Consider the following 16,445-nt stretch of genomic DNA (forward strand, 5'->3'; position numbering starts at 1 on the left):
TCAGTTCCACTCCTTGGCCCACACTGACCACTACCTGGATCAGAGACCGCTATTCCCCAAACGGTGTCCTCAGCACAGGTTGTCAGGCTCTGAGTGGTCAGAGCTGGAACGGTCCTTAGAGGTCACCCAGTGGATTTCCCATCTGAGATGGCCAATGTAGCGGAGTCCTGCTCCAAAGTTCTCTGCGGCACGCCAGTGTCCTCTCTGTGTCCTGAGGCTTGTCCCCACAGGCCAAGAAGAATATGTGGCCCTGTCTGCTCCACGGTGTATCTGAGCAGGGGGCTGGGGGCCTGGGGGAGCTCAGGGGTGGAACTAGGTGAAGACACGTAACAATAGTGACAACACTTATACCTCTCCATCTGACGGCTCCTTGTAGCTTATCTCCACATTCTCACTGCATTGTGATTACAGCTTTGGGAGGTGGGCGGGACAGAGAGCATCTCAAAGATGGGAAAGCTGAGGCTCAGAGAGGTTAAGAGGCATGTCCAGGGCTTCCCTGGTGGCTCAGTGGTTGGGAGTCCGTCTGCCGATGCAGGGGACGCGGATCCGTGCCCCGGTCCGGGAAGATCCCACATGCCGCGGAGCAGCTGGGCCCGTGAGCCATGGCCGCTGAGCCTGCGTGTCCGGAGCCTGTGCTCCGCAACGGGAGAGGCCACAACAGTGAGAGGCCCGCGTACCGCAAAAAAAAAAAAAAAAGAAAGAAAGAGGCATGTCCAAGGTCATGGGGTTGCTGGGATTTGAACATGGGTCCCCTGGCTCAGTGTCTCCTATGAGACCAGTGGTCAGTCAGCTGTGTCTATGTGCCCCCGGGGACAACTGTGTGCTCTGAGGCTCACCTTCCGGCATTCGATCAATGTCCACATAAAGGCGCAGCATGAGGCTGCCCAGCCCATAGGCCATGCCTGGCCCCATCATGGTCACTGCAAACAGGATCCCTGTAACAGGAAGCCTAGGTTAGACCCCTCTAGCCCGGCTTCCCTCTGCAGGTTAGTGCCTGCCCAGCCTCCAACTGGCAAGAGCAGCCCATCTCCCCTGGTCAGGGACGGAGAGCTCTCCAGGGCCTCTCAGGCCCTTTACCAGCCACATGGGGCAGAGGTCAGGGACTCATACTTAGCCTGACCTGGGCCGTGCCCTCCCTCAGAGCCCGAGGGGTGGGACAGGTCCTCACCGAGGTAGAGGGGTGAGTTGCTGTTGTGGGCAAAGTCATCAATGTAGGAGATGCCAAAGGGCTGAATGGGCACCCCGCCCACACCGAGCAGGGTCTGGGCCGTGAACATGATCCCCACCACGGCCAGATGCTGGACTTCTGTGTAGCCTGAGCAGCTGCTGTTGGATGGGGTTGGGGCTGAGGTTGGGGCCTCAGTGGTGGGCACGCACAGGGAGGCCTCAAAGTCCTGTGGCATGTCTGCTGAGAGATGATAAAAAATATTAGGACAATACCTAAGACTTATATAGCACTCACTGATGCAAGGTACTGTTCTAAATGCCCTGTATATAAATCATCTGACCCCTACAACAAACCCAGGGAAGGGATGCTCTCATTATTCCCATTTTACAGATGAGAAAACTGACGCTCAGACAGCAACTAGCAAGGGTTAGAGCCAGGATTGGAACCCAGGCAGTCCAGCTTTGAGTCCATGCTCTTAAACCAGAGGTATGTGGAAGTGCCATGGCAACAGTGACTCTTAGGTGGAAGGGGTGGGGCGGTCGGAGGAGGTGTGGAGTTTGAACTGGGTGGAGAAGAAAAAAAAGATTTTCCAGAAAGGGAAGGTGGGGGAGGGTGTTCCAGAAAGAGGTCACAGCACATGCAAAACCAAGAGCTTGAGAAGTTCAGCACGGCTGGCTCACAGAGTGTAAAGGTCGAGGCCAGGGCTGAAAGCAGGGCCAGGCAAGAGAGGGGACACTGGGCCTGGGCTGTGGAGGGCTCTGGCGCCCTTGACCTTCCTTATGGGGAGGCTCGGTGTCAGCTCGGGACACAGATGCAGAGTGCAATAAAGGGAAATTTCTTAAATTAGTACCAGACATTTGTTTCCTGTAGCTCACCAATATTTGCTGAGCAAACTTAAGAAGACCCTCATACTATTATTATCCCAAATGCGGGTGTAGAAGTGGCCTTCTCTCTGCGGCTGGCCCAGCCCTTTCTGGGAACTCTGAGCCATGCCCACCCAGCCCAGAGAGCCACTCTTTAGGGCTGGAACAAGCCATGTGAGCCAAGGTCGAGGACCTGGACCCTCAACCAAGACTGCCTGGGTTGAAGACGGTGAGACTTTGGCAGAGAGGCCCTCAGCCCCTCTGGGCTCGGCTTCGTCCGTCATCTGTTGAACAAGCCCCCTAGGATGGAAGCTCTACACAAATATGGAATTCAGAAGCAGAATAATTCAGTAGTTCAGAGCAGAGGCTCTAGGGCCAGGCTACCAGGGCACGTCGACTAGCTGTGGGCCTTGGGGAAGTACCTCCTTCTCTGTGCCTCAGTTTCCTCACTTATAAAATAGGATAATGATAACGCCTGCTCAAAGGGTTGTAAGCGTTAGGAGTGGTGATTGGTGCCTGTGCACAGTGCCTACAAGAGATTAGATATGAGGATTATTATGGGGATCTTTAATAAGATCTTTTTTTTTCCACCCCTGGGTCCCCAGTACCTAGCAGAGGGCCTGGCACATAAATACTAATGATAAGTAATTCATTAATGAGGAGGAACGAGTGAATGAAATAGCCTTGTATGTCAGAGCAGCGTGGGTGTTTGGTGGTCACCAAGTCCAGTCCACCCATTGTATAGATGTGGAGACTGAGGCTCAGGCAGGAGAAGAGGTCTGCTTGGGGTTTCATGGGGAGCAGAAGGGTGTTGTATGGCAGTGAGGGTGAAGAATGTGTGTGACCCTGCACAGGAAAATCCCTGTTAAAGTGAAGATTCTGGACGGAGGAATGTGAGGAAGTGTAATTTTTCAGCATCCTAGTCAGGTCTCTTGACAGTTCTCCACTCAGGCCTAGATAACCACTCTGCTTTCCTCCTGGACTTTCCCCACTTCCCAGCCATTGCCTGTGCAGTTCCCTCCACCTGAAATGCCCACCTTCTCTCAACTGCCACCTCCTCCAGCTCACTCCAGCCTCCAGTATCCTTCCCCTACTCTGGGCTCTACCAGCTCCCCCTGGCTGTCTGGTGCTGGACGTTCTGGCCTGCGGCAGAGCTGCCCATGCTCACGCCAACCCACGCTCCCTCGCAGCTTCTCGGGGCTGGTTGTACCTGCTCCATCTTTCCACCCCTGGGCCTGGCACAGAGTAGGAGCTCCGGGGTCTGAGCTGATGGGAGGACAAGGGAGGAAGGATGCTTTCTGACAGCGCTCCTCCCCTGGGAAGCCTTCCATGATGGAGGCTGGGCCGTGGGCTCCTTCCCTGGGCTCCTTCGGTCCTGTTCTTCCTTCCTCACACAACTGATACAATGCGTGGGGGAAGGGGAGGTATTGTTTGTTTCCTCTCCCAGACTGGGAGCTCCCAGTAGGCAAGGACTGAGTCCCCTGAGAGGGTCCAGCACAAAATAGGCAGCACTAAGGGTTTCTCGGGTGGACCACCAGATGGATTGTTGAGGGGTTGGTGGATGGATGGGTGGATGGGTAGATGGGTAGGTGGATGGATGGGTAGATGGGTGAATGGGTGGAGAGGTGGATGGGACAGGGAAGGCTGCCTGAGTCGTTCTCCAAGGGACAGGCATCCATCTGTCAAGTTGACTCTCAACAAAATCCCACTGGGCTCAACAGGGGCTTCCCTATTCCTGTCCCAAATTCTTTCATGGTTTTATTTGTTCATTCACTCATTCATTCTTTCTTTCATCAATGTCTTGGCTTCTTGTGAAGATTAAATGCATCAATACACATCAAGGGCTTAGAACAGCGGTGCCTAGTAAGTGGTGTGTGATACTGTTATTATTATATACAAATTGTTATATATTATATATTATTATCCATAAATATTTCCTGAGGACCCACACAGGCCAGGCCCTAAAGTGGGCTGCATTGTAAACCCACCCTCACCTCAAAAATAAAAGCAGGCCCTCACCAAGCGATGCCCAGAGGGCCTCACCTCTGCCCCAGGACTACCCGCTACCCCACTGCCCAGGGCTGCCTGAGGGACCCACCCGGGCTGAAGGAGGCAGTGGGGGGTGTGGGGAGGACAAGTAGGTGTTCTGGGAAGCTGGGCCCATCCTAACCGCTGGAGACCTGGGGCGGGGCCCTGTGCACAGTAATGCAGCAGCTCCGATATACCCTCAGCCCAGCCCCTCCTGCTCTTACCGGGGCTGGTGTGGTCGTAGTGGTACGGCTCTGAGATGAAGTGTGGGACAGCCATGAGCACGCCCGCCAGGGTCACGAGGACAGCTCCATAGCCGATCAGGCGGGGCCGATGTACCCGGCTGCCAAAATAGCTCACAAACACGATCAGGGCCGTGTTCCCCACCTGCAAAGGGATGAGAGGACCCATTCAAGTGGGCCAGAGGGCCGGCCTTGTCGCCATCGCCAATCTCAGTGTTCCCTTCTGTAGAACGGACTAGCTGGTTGAATAAGAATCATTTGGGTCCGTCTTAAAAATACAGATTCTGGGTCCTCCTAGGAAGGTCCCTAGTGTCCCATTCGAGGAGAGAAATTAGAGCAGCGTGGACAGGGCTAGAAGTTCAATTTTATTCTAGAATGTGGGTTGGGCCCCGTGTTAGAACTTCTGGGAAGTCATGAATGAGAAACAAATAAAGTCTAAAGCCAAAGGGCTAAGGCTTGGATTTTGAGCCTTAGAATCAAAACCCCCGGATGTGGGTGCTGAAGGGGACGTAAGAGTTTGCAGGGAAGGGCGGCTCTGCCGTCAGAAGCTGGGATGTGCACTCCACTCTGCAGCTCACTGGTTGGTGACCGCGGGTGAGGTACTTACCCCTCACCTCCTTGCCGATGGAGGGGGGCAGTATCAGCAGAAGGTCAGTGGGAGGACTGATCCTGGGAAGGACAGTCACTCTCCATTTTATAGATGGGACACAGGCCTAGAGTCAGGGAGTGACTTGCCCAAGACCCCAGGTAATGACGTTCTCTTCCCACCTCTGAGATCTGAGGATGGAGTGCTAAGGAACACCTGGGGACTCGGTGTAGACCACAGGCCTTGGGTTGGGAGGAATGTGACACATCACCCAAGGGAGAGAGAATTTCACAGAGATCTACTGGGGGTCAGGGAGAAAGAGAGTGTTCTCAGGACTGTGACCTTTTCTGAGGATGAAAACATCTGTTGGGGAAGGGGTTGGGCACAGCTGGACTCTGATCTCCCAGTCCACCCAAAGAGGATTGTCCACTCCTGGCTGTCTGGCTGTCATCCCAGAGGCAGAGGCCTGTGGATCCCGGGGCAACTCCACGCTGTGGAGTCATCCCCTCCCCCAACCACGCCAAGGTCCCAAAGTTCTGCCTTTGATCTAATTTAAACCTCTCTCACTACTGTTGAATTGGCTTCCTCTGATTCCTTCCTGGGGCAGACAATAGCCGGGTGCCTGAAAAGGTGAAGGAACCAAAAGGAGAATGGGGGGACATGGGGACCCTGGCTAGCTCTAAAATCCTCCGTGTCCCCCAAGAGGGACCCCCAAAGGTGGGATAGGAAGGAGCTAAGATGGGATTGCATGTGGCACTGGGGGGAAGGGTTTATGTTGGGGCAGTGAGGGAGGGGGAGGGGGGTGAGCCTCCCTCAATGTCCCCCCCTGCGGCTGTGCCGGGGCCAGTACCTCGTTGAAGGCGGCCAGCAGCCCCGAGGTCTGACTGGAGAGGCCGAAGCGCTTCTCCACCGTGGAGATGGAGCTCTTGAGGTAGCCGGAGATCATGAGCTGCGCCAGCTGCAGCAGGCTGTGGCACAGCACGAAGAACTGTCGGAGGGGCCGTGGTGATGGCAGCGGGTGGGCGGAGGGCCGGGGAGATCGCGGCGGGTGGGTGGTAGATAGACGAGGTGGGGTTGGAGAGAGGGAGGGAGAGTGAGGCCATGAGATAGAGAACCAGAGTCAGAGGAGACAGTCACACAGGAGGAGAGAGAGGAAGAGAAGAAGAGTCCAGAACAATTAGAGAGAGAGAGATACTGGAGTAATGCATGGATTCTCACACAGGCCTAAAAACTAGGAAAGCTGTCCTGGGTACCCCAGGAGCCCGGGGGCGACCTGAAATCCACAGGACTGAGAGTAGGGTCTTCATGGGGCCAAGGATGACAGGAGCCCCTCTGACCCCCAGAGGTCCCCCAGGCTGGACTGGATCCCGCTCCGTGTTCCACCACCCTGCCCCTTTCCCCAGGAAGCTCCCCAGATCCCACCCCACCCAGTCCTCCCCTGGAGCTCCCCTGGGAGACCACCTGCACACAGCAAACCCCCAAGCTACCCACCCCACCTCACTCAGCCTCACCCGAACACCCTCCCTGCCTGTACTCCTACTGAAAAACTGGCAGAATTCCTAAGAGAAGAAAAAGCTTGCTTCAAAGAATTAAAAATAGGGTGTTTATGCCAGAGCTTAAAAAATAGAGTGTCTGTTCTTCTGAGTTTCAGTTTCCTCATCTGTGCAACAAGGAAGACACCCCTGCCTCCTCAAGTTATTATGAGAACTAAATAAGACCATGCGGGGACAGCTTCCGGCACGGGGCCTGGCACCCTGTAGGTGCTGGTGGAGGCTTGGATGTTTAGGGCTGCCTTTGGAGCCAGCACTCCCAGTATTCATACAGGTTCAGGATCCCTGGGGTCCTTCTCTTTCCTGCTAGAAAAACAGGAGCCAAGAAGACTGGTCACCCACTGCCCACAGAGCAGCCTCTCTGGAAGGAGAGAACATGTGCCTGAAACCAAGCTAAGTGCTTCTGTAGATCACAGCTACCCATTCTACAGATGAGGAAGCTGAGGCTCAGGGAAAGGCAGCAACTTGCTTGGCATTTTATAGCCTGTAAGTGGCAGAGCCTGTTCTATTGGGCTTGGATGGCCCTGCTCCTGCCAGGCCCTGAGAGGTACCTTGATGCTGTGAAACACACTTGGCCGCAAATCTTGAGGATTTGGCCTGGCTTTGCCTCCAGGTGTGTCTTCTGTGCCCACCATGGCCTTGGTGTCCTTGTCTGGCACCTGGAGCTCCTCACCAACTGGCCCTGTGGGACAGACAGCCAGGGCATGAGAGTGGAGATGGAATCCCAGAGAATGGCCCTGACTGGGTAGCCCAAGGTGTTTCAGGGGTTGGTGAGAATCTGAGTCAAAGCACCATCAGCCTTCCTGCGTCCCAGGTGCTGAAAGAGCCGTTCCTAAGAGGGTGTGTGTGTGCTCCATGTGCCCATGCTGGTCAGATCCCACTGGGACCACCTATTCACACCTTCATTCCATTCCCAGCGTAAAGCTTCCTTCTAGGGAGAAGTTTCTGATGCTGCCACGTAACCTTTAAGCTGTGGCCCTGGTGTAGAAATGCACAGCCTTGGCCCCCCTGGGGCCTATATCTGTGAGACATCCAGTGTTCCTGGAGGCTGACTTTGGGTCTGGGTCTGTGTCTGTCTGACTCAGTCTAGGATCAGAGGTCTGGGGTCCAGTGCATGGTCAAGTCTTGGTCCAAAGTCAGGACATAAAGGCTTTTCCTGGGGGTAGTTTGGAACAGATACCAACACCTCCACAGGGCACCACCCTGGCTATAATCACAGAACTAACCAGCCCAATGCCCAAATCATACATGAACCAGGTTGCTGGTCTGCACAGAAAGGGCACTAAGAGGTCATCCCATTTAACCCCTCTCATTTAACCCTTGAAAAACTGAGGCCCCATGTGTGGAGATGACTCAGAAGGTAGAGCTAGGTTAGAACCTGGATTCTTGGCCCCATTACGTGTGCCTGGTTTTCTCCCATGGTAACCATGGTAACCATGTCCGTCTCCCACTCACTGCAGTCCCTTCAGAGGCATCTCTCAGGGTCTCTTGACGTTTAATCTCAGTGACGAGCCTGGAAGCCTGGCCTTGGGAGACCTCACCCCTCCATTTAGATGAAAACCACCTGCGCCCCCCGGCAGCCCAGGCCTCCTTGGCCTTCCTCCCCTTCTGGGGTCCCGCTTCCTGCGGAAGCCACTCCATTGTCTCAGATGCCTCTCAATCTGGCAGGAGTTTCCGCTCATTCAAGAAGCTCCGCTGGAGCCTGAAAACTGCCCTGAGGACACTTCTGACACAGAGAGGGGGTGTGGGACCTCTCACCCCATCTCCAGGGAGATGGAAGGCAAACTCAGGGAGGGACTACGGAGGCCTGCCACCGCCAGTGAGGGTTTTGTGCTCCTCACACAAGATACCTGGGAGCCTAAGGAATTTTTCAAAACTGAGATATAATTCACACACCGTAAAACCTATCCTTTCAGAGTATACAATTTAGTAGTTTTAGTACATTCAAAAAGTCATACTCTACCACTGCTATCTAATTCCAGAATATTTTCATCACCCCAGTAAGAAATCCTGTACCCATTCCTCCCTCCTCCCATTTCCTGACAACCACTGATGTATTTTCTGGCTCTCTGGGTTTGCCTATTCTGGACATTTCATATACATTCATATAAATGGAATCATGCAATATGTGGTCTTTTGTGACTGGCTTCTTTCACTTAGCATAATGTGTCAAAGGTCATCCACGTTGTAGCATGTGTCTATGCTCCATTCCTTCTAATGGCTGAATCATATTGCAGGGTATGGCTACATATCAATCACATTTTGTTTACCATTTATCTGTTGATGGACGTTTGTTTCAGGTACGGTGAATATTCATATACAAATTTGTGTGTGTGTGTGTGTGTGTGTGTGTGTGTGTGTGTGTGTGTATTTACTTATTTATTTATTCATTTTTTTCTCAGTTCTCTTGGGTATATAGCCAGGAGTCGAATTCCTAGGTCATACGGTAACTCTATGTTTACTTTTTTTTTTTTTTTTTTTTTTGCGGTACGCGGGCCTCTCACCGCTGTGACCTCTCCCGCCACAGAGCAACAGGCTCCGGACGCGCAGGCCCAGCGGCCATGGCCCACGGACCCAGCCGCTCCGCGGCATGCGGGATCCTCCCGGACCGGGGCTCGAACCCGCGCCTCCCACGTCGGCAGGCGGACTCCCAACCGCTGCGCCACCAAGGAAGCCCTATGTTTAACTTTTTGAGGAACTGCCAGACTGTTTTCTAACACCATTTTACACTCCTGCTAGCAATGGATGATGGTTCTAACGTCTCCACATTCTTGCTAATACTTATTATTGCCTGTCTCTTTGATTATAGCCATCCTCATGGGTGTGAAATGATATCTCATGTGGTTTTTTTTAATAGACTTTTATTGGAGTATTATTGCCTCACAATACTGAGTTAGTTTCTGTTGCACAACAAAGCGAATCAGCCACGTGCATACACATGTCCCCGTATCCCCTCCCTCTTGAGCCTCCCTCCCATCCTCCCTATCTCACTCCTCTAGGTCATCACAAAGCACCAAGCTGATCTCCCTGTGCTACGCTGCTGCTTCCCACCAGCCAACTATTTTACATTTGATAGTGTATATATGTCCATGCTACTCTCACTTCGCCCCAGCTTCGCCCTCCCACCCCACCCACCCCTGGGTCATCAAGTCCATTCTCTATGTCTACCTCTTTATTCCTGCCCTGCAACTAGGTTCATCAGTACCATTTTTTTCTTTTTTAGATTCCATATATATGTGTTAGCATATGGTACTTGTTTTTCTCTTTCTGACTTAGCTTCACTCTGTATGACAGACTCTAGGTCCATCCACCTCACTACAAATAACCCTCATGTGGTTTTGATTTGATTTTCCCTAATGACTAATGATGTTGAGCATCTTCTCATTGCTTATTGGCCAAATCTTTGGGAAAATGTCTATTTAAATAGCTTGAGGAGGGACTTCCTTGGTGGCACAGTGGTTGAGAATCCGCCTGCTAATGCAGAGGATACGGGTTTGAGCCCTGGTCCAGGAAGATCCCACATGCCACGGAGCAACTAAGCCCGTGCGCCACAATTACTGAGCCTGCGCTCTACAGCCCGCGAGCCACAACTACTGAGCCCATGTGCCACAACTACTGAAGCCCGTGCACCTAGAGTCCATGCTGTGCAACTAGAGAAGCCACTGCAATGAGAAGCCCACGCACCGCAACAAAGAGTAGCCCCTGCTCGCTGCAGCGAGAGAAAGCCTGCGCGCAGCAACGAAGACCCAACACAGCCAAAAATAAATAAATTTTGAAAAATAAATTAATTAAAAACAAAAACAACAAATAGCTTGAGGAATTTGGTTGAGGAAATGGAAGTGTGTGTGGCTGGGAAGGAGTCCCTTTGGTGGGGTATGAACACTCAGAGGAAACAAGGAGATGCTGAAACAAAAGTGACACCTGACAGGGAGGAGATAAGGGGTTGGTCTAGATAAGGGAAGTTGGGGCGAGGCTCTGTGGAGGTCACTTTGAAGGAGAAGAGAAGGTGAGGGGGTTCCACGCAAACTCATCCAGAGGAGGTTGACAGGATGATTTCTGAACCCCAGTTCCTCTCACCAGTAGAGACCAGTCACCTACTATAGCACAGAGGCTGTGCTACATGCTGTCCATGTATGTAAAGGCTTGCACGCACATTCTGCATGCTCGTGAAGCATCTCCACAACTCCATGCCTTTGGTGACCTCATGATCTCTATGTTTCTGATGAGGACACCAAGGCTCACAGGTAACTAGCTCTGCTGACTCATGTTGGTGCAGGAACAAGAGGTGAGGTGTTCATCTCAATGTCACTCTGTGCTCCTTGCACAGATTTGAAGAGGGCAAGAAGCACAATGTTCTTCTCTGTCTTGGCCCAACCAAACCTAGCCAGGCCACCTGGAAGGCAGCAGTGTCCGCCCCCAAGGGGCCAGGCCAACCAGATGATGAGGCTGGAGCTGAAGCTGCAAGGTCAGAAGTCACTGACCTGGATCCCCAGCTCTGAAAGAAACCCAGGGGATGGATGAGGGAGGGGGCAAAGGCCAATGGACCAGCTCAGGACCTTCCACCCTCCTGTGACCCAGTCTATAGTGTGAGCCTCTGGGTGGAGGAGGGAAGCCCTGGCCCTGGGCCCTCCCCCTGGGTTCTGAGAGCAGCCACCAGTCAGTGTGTTGGGTGGCCAGTCGGTCACTGAACAGGGCTGGTCAGATCGGTTGTCAGTCCCCTTTGACCCCTTCCCGTGGGCTGGACACCTCTATAGGGGGGCTGGCAGCAGACAGTCTGACTCCCTGATAAGAGATAGAACTCCCCCTGGAAGGAGGGTCCTGAATCCAGGGCTATGTGTCCACCTCACCTCACCTCACCTGCTGTCTCTGAGGCCCTTCCTGTCCTCTGAAGGCTTTTTCAAGGGCCAGCCCTGACAGGAGAGAGGGCAGCTGAGGGAGTGAACCTGGGCTAAGCTGGGCTGGTCTGTAGAAATAAGGAGAGAGGCAGGGAACCAGGTCCCAGGAAAAAATTCCAGCCTCTTCCTCTCTTAGTTGGGTAGCCAGTTTTGGGGGCCCCAGATATGCCAGGGGGTTCCAAGGGCTGGCAGCCTGCGGCTCCAGAGCTGGTAAGTCACTGATCCACTAGCCCACTGGCCTTCAGGAGACCTGTCTGTTCGGGCTGTCAATTGCCCACTCACTGTAGAGTAGCTGCTCAGAAAGCCAGTCAGAAAGTTGCCCCGAAAGTCTGTCAGCCAGAGACCTTCAGTTCAGTCAGAGACTCCAGATGTGTGCAAGGCACGGGGTCCTGGCTGTGGGCATACCCCCTCCATGGCCAGGAGTCTGAGTCTGGGGGATGAGGGGCAAGGTTCAGAGAGCAGCCTGCCAGGAGGGGCTGATTTTCCCTGCCCGTTCTTTCCTGGAAAGGCTCAGGGGCCTGCCTACTCCAGCCACCTCCCAGCTATAAACAGCACATCTCAGGCAGATATGGGGCCGCGAGCCTGGATGTGCCCCTTTATCTTTCTCAGTCTGTTTCCTCTGTAAGGCGAGGATATAGCATCTACTCAAGGAGGTAAGGCATCTCGGGCACCTGGCTCAGGCTTGGCACACAGTAGGCCTCCTGAGGGCCAATGCTCTCCCCTCTCCTGATAATCTTCAAGTACCTCTCAGGCCACAGGCCCACCTGAACCCATTTCCTTCCACGAAGCCCTGGTTCCTCCCTCCGACAGCTCCAATCATTCCGTCTCTGGATCAACTCTCTCTTTCCCATCCAAGCCCCAGTCAACCGCAAGACCTGAGGACCTGGACCCCTTCCCGCCGTGCACACTCCCTAGCTGTGGAGGCAGTTGCCCAGGTTTTAATCCCCCAGCTGGTTTTGATCCCTTAGACCAGCGGCCCCTTTGCTTCCTCATCCTCAGCGCAGGGCCGGCAATCCCTACTGCCCACTGCCGAGAGCGCCCCGAGAACCAGACCCTCCCGCCATGTTCAGCCCGGACACTAGAGGCCCCAAACCACACCTTACCGATGACATTAACTTGACTTTGCTATTCCACTGTCTTCATTAGCATTTTTAGTTTTTACTCTTCTTAGACTGAGCAGCCCCAGCAAATGGCTTGATTTTTTATGACAGGAACTTCCGAAAAGACAGAGCGACTCTTCAAGGGAAACCATCAACAGGGTGTGCACCTCAGATTCTTCGAATCTCTGCCCCCCAGATCCTCACCTTGCTGTTTCTACCAGAAAACCCTGGACTGTGGTATCACTATTCTTACCCAATCCTGGTCATCCCTCCCTCACCCACCTCTCTCCCCATTCTGAAGAACTGGCTGTAAAACAAACTTCCAAATTCTCAACAAATATTGACCTTTCCTCCCCACTCCGAGATACTGCCAAAGCTTTGAGAAGTGGTATTGTCCCTTGTCTGGGTAAATAATAGACTTTGTCTTACTGGCAGGTTGTGTCACTAACATGTGGGGAACCAGCACCGACACGGTGCATAGCAGGTTCTCAGTGAACATTGTTTTCTTCCCTGTCAGGTACAACCCCCCCCACCCCCGCCTGCCTTCATACTTGCTTTGGGACAGCAGGGAGCATTGCCACATCTAGAACTTGGGAACCAGGAGAAAGTTCAGCCCTGAAGGGCCAGGGAGGCGGGGGGTTGGGAGACCCAGATCTCTGGCTCACCTTCTACCCTTACAGGAAGTGGCCTGATGGAGGAGTTTGTCCTGGGGCCACCCTATGTGCTGGGCTGGCCACACTCACCCAGCCTCCTAGCAAACGGTTGAGGTAGCTACTGTGACTCCATGATGCGGATGAGGAAACTGAAGCACAGAGAGGGGAAGGGGCTTATCCAGGTCCTGGGGCTGGTAAATGGCAAAGCCTGGACTGGAACTCAGGTCTGTCTGACACCTGGGCCCCTAACAGCAACCATGAGACGGTGGCTGCCAATGATGGCCTTAGAACCTATGAAAAATAATCCCCATGTAGCCATTTCTTATTCTGGCCTCGCTTCCCTCCAGTTAATTGTCAAAGGTGGTTGTATGGGGACAGTCGGCCATTCTACCAGCTGATTCTTTAGCTGGTCAGTTAGTCATTTCATTGGTCAGTCAACACCCTCTTCTGAGGGTCTCAGAGAGCACTGTCAGGGCAAGGCTGGACAGAGAAATATGGTGAGAAGGACATGTGGCCCTCAGTCCAGGGGACCTGAGTGTGGTGAAAGTTCAGGACTCATAACCAAGGCCCAGATTTGAACTTTGAGGAGGGACGGGCTGAGACATGCCGAGAGAGCCTGGGAGAATTCTCATATCCTGAGGATGGAGGAAGAGGGCTTGGACCAAGGAGGGACAAGGAAAGGGCACTTTTTCTCCAGAACATTCCAGCCTGTCCCTCAGCAGAGAGAGCACGATCTAGGGTCACTCAGACCCAGTGTGGCCTCGAGCCAGCAATTAGACCTCTCTGAGCCTCTGCAAAATAGGAATAATGAGCCTTACCTCTCAAGCCTGCATGAGGGTCACACAGATAACATCCTTTAACTCCAAGATGCTGCACAGTGTCAGTTTTGTCAGTGTTTGCCCCAAACTCACCAGGGAGCTATCTCCAGGCCTGGCCACCAGGCCTCAGAACTTACTGTCCTGCAGTGGGACACTCAGCCCAGCAGTGCTCTCTCACCTCCTCCTGTTCCCTGAAAGGCACAGAACCCTCTGGAAGCCTCCCTCTGCTGTCTCCTTGTCTTCCCTCCCCTCTCCATCCTCACCTGCTGCATTCCAAGACATTTATTTTATTTATTTATTTTTTTTGTGTGTGGTACACGGGCCTCTCACTGTTGTGGCCTCTCCTGTTGCGGAGCACAGGCTCCGGACGCACAGGCTCAGCGGCCATGGCTCACGGGCCCAGCCGCTCCGCGGCATGTGGGATCTTCCCGGACTGGGGCACGAACCCGTGTCCCCTGCATCGGCAGGTGGACTCTCAACCACTGCGCCACCAGGAAAGACCTACCTTTATTTTTTTTTCTGATAATTTCCTTGTGCAAGAGAAGGAAAAGACTCTCCCCTACCCCTGCCACCACACACGCTTTGCCAGGGTGGTCAGAGGAACTGGCAGAGAGATAATACAGGGCAGAGGTTACAACAGGAAGGCCCTGGCCAAAGGCCCCATGTGTAGCTGCGTGAGCTGCGCGCCGTGAAGTGAACGGCACCCTCTGGAGTTGTGCGGGGCGGACGGCAGTCCTGCCTGGGGGCACATCTGACTCCTAGACATTTTTATTTGGCTTGTACAATGCTGGCTCGCTGAGTGTTTTTAAGTTAGTTGCCAGCTTTTTAAAAATTAGGAAATTTCACACAAAACTCCCGATTTTTGTTTTTTCTTGAAAGATTAGCAGATCTGGCAACACTGGGCCCACCTTCCTATATGGAAACACTCAGCTGGTCTAAGATGCTTGCCTTTCATGTGGCAATTTGCCCTGTTAGAGCCTCTTTGGGCCCACCTGGCCTGCTTCAGGACCCTTTTCACCTGCCTGTGGGCTTCCCCATCTGTAACCCACAGCAACCCTGGGCCTGAGGAGTCTGCTGGACAGGAAACCAAGGCTGGGTTAACCCTTTGAAGGGTGAGGCAGCAAGACCAGAAAAGGCCATGACTTGCCCAGGGTCACCACGGTGGGGATGGACCTTGTCTCTGCTTGTTCTAGGAGTAAGAATGAAGATTGTTTCCACACATACTGTCAGCTCCACAAGACAGGTGGCCGGGGTCCTGGAAGCAAGCAGCCCAGGTGCCCGCTCTCAGGGAGCTACCAGGGTGTGTGTGTGTGTGTGTGTGTGTGTGTGTGTGTGTGTGATGGCAGGGCAAACACCTAATACAGAATCACAACATGTGCTCACTGTGTGACACAAGAAGTTCCAAGACTATAGAAACATAGTGAAGAGGTCCTAGACTACATTTAAAGGTTCTGGAAGGATTCCCGGGGGAGGAAACATCAAAGTAAAGGGCAGAAGTATGAAAGTGCAAAGACTGCTCAGGGAACGAATAGTCCAGCAAGACTGGAGCACTGGGGTCAAGGTGGGCAGGTGAGGCTGGAGTGGTTGGAGGGGCCAGGCTATGACCACCCTTGAACGCCAGGCTGGAGGGCTGGGTTTTGTCCTGAGCCCAGTGATGAGGACTCATTTGGCCTCCTGTGAAGACCTCCGTGCCTCTTGGGAGAGAGTGGAGAAGTCAGGCTGTGGGCCGGGACCAGGGAGAATGCAGGAGTGGGGTCCAGGGGAGCGAGCGATGATGGGGTCTGGGCCAAGTGGTGGCAGTGGGGATATAGAGTAACGAGCTGATGGACCACAGTGGGGAGATGGGAAGGACAGGACTGGATGGAAAAGCAGGTGGATGGGGAGTGCAGGAGGCCAAGAAGTCCTGGGGGCAGGGGAGTGGGGAGAGGTAAGGCTTTTGGTCTGGGTGTACCACCATTTAAGGCAGGATTGTAGGGTGATAGTGAGCTCAGCATTGGACGTGTGAGTTTGGGCTGGCACGGGGGCTCCCAGGGGAAGATGCCTAGGAGATCGTGGGCTCCAGGACAGCCCATGAGAAGACATGGGCCAGAGCCAGTCTGGTTCTTAGTCTGGAAGGCATGTGTGGAGAGAAGGGAGCAGAAGCCACACGAGGGCAATCTTGCCTTTGAGAGTGAGAAGCCTCCCCCATATGCCCTGACTGAGGAGAGCAGAGCAAAAGGAGGAACCCATCCTGGAACCATGTTCAGGTGCCAAGGTTGAGGGGATGGTGCAGGGTCAAAAGGAGCCCGGAGGTTTCTGGAAAACCTACCAACCTCCAGCACTCACACAGCCACGGCCTGAGCTGTGATGACTTCCTAGCCACAGACACTGGGCAATCCATTTGTCCAGATACCTCTCTCTGGAGGCGTGTGTGTAGGAGGCCAGCCTCGTGGCTAACCCTCGCCTCCAGCCCTTCCTACCTCCTAGATTGCCCTGGGCTGCCTCAGCCTGCTGGCTCCCTGGCCTAGCTCCTGCAGCCCATGCCAGCTCTCTCTCCCTCCAT

The 16,445-nt window shown here is 53.6% G+C and overlaps 1 protein-coding gene across 4 annotated transcripts in view; it reads right to left on the reverse strand.

The window, feature by feature from the left end:
* The window catches only part of SLCO2B1 (solute carrier organic anion transporter family member 2B1), a 50,842-nt gene that overhangs the window by 32,310 nt on the left and 2,087 nt on the right, over nt 1–16,445 (reverse strand). For 2 of the 4 annotated variants that reach the window (XM_060018268.1, XM_060018267.1), the window contains exons 2-6: nt 6,989–7,119; nt 5,738–5,875; nt 4,284–4,446; nt 1,169–1,408; nt 837–935 (exon numbers count right to left, since the gene is read on the reverse strand). In XM_060018268.1, coding sequence (XP_059874251.1) covers nt 837–935; nt 1,169–1,408; nt 4,284–4,446; nt 5,738–5,875; nt 6,989–7,119 — 771 coding nt within the window. Of the gene's footprint in view, nt 1–836; nt 936–1,168; nt 1,409–4,283; nt 4,447–5,737; nt 5,876–6,988; nt 7,120–12,435; nt 12,701–16,445 lie in introns of those variants that run through there. The other 2 variants (XM_060018270.1, XM_060018269.1) reach the window with 2 other exon arrangements.

Source organism: Delphinus delphis, chromosome 8 (genome assembly GCF_949987515.2).
Source record: "Delphinus delphis chromosome 8, mDelDel1.2, whole genome shotgun sequence".
Lineage (NCBI taxonomy): Eukaryota > Metazoa > Chordata > Mammalia > Artiodactyla > Delphinidae > Delphinus > Delphinus delphis.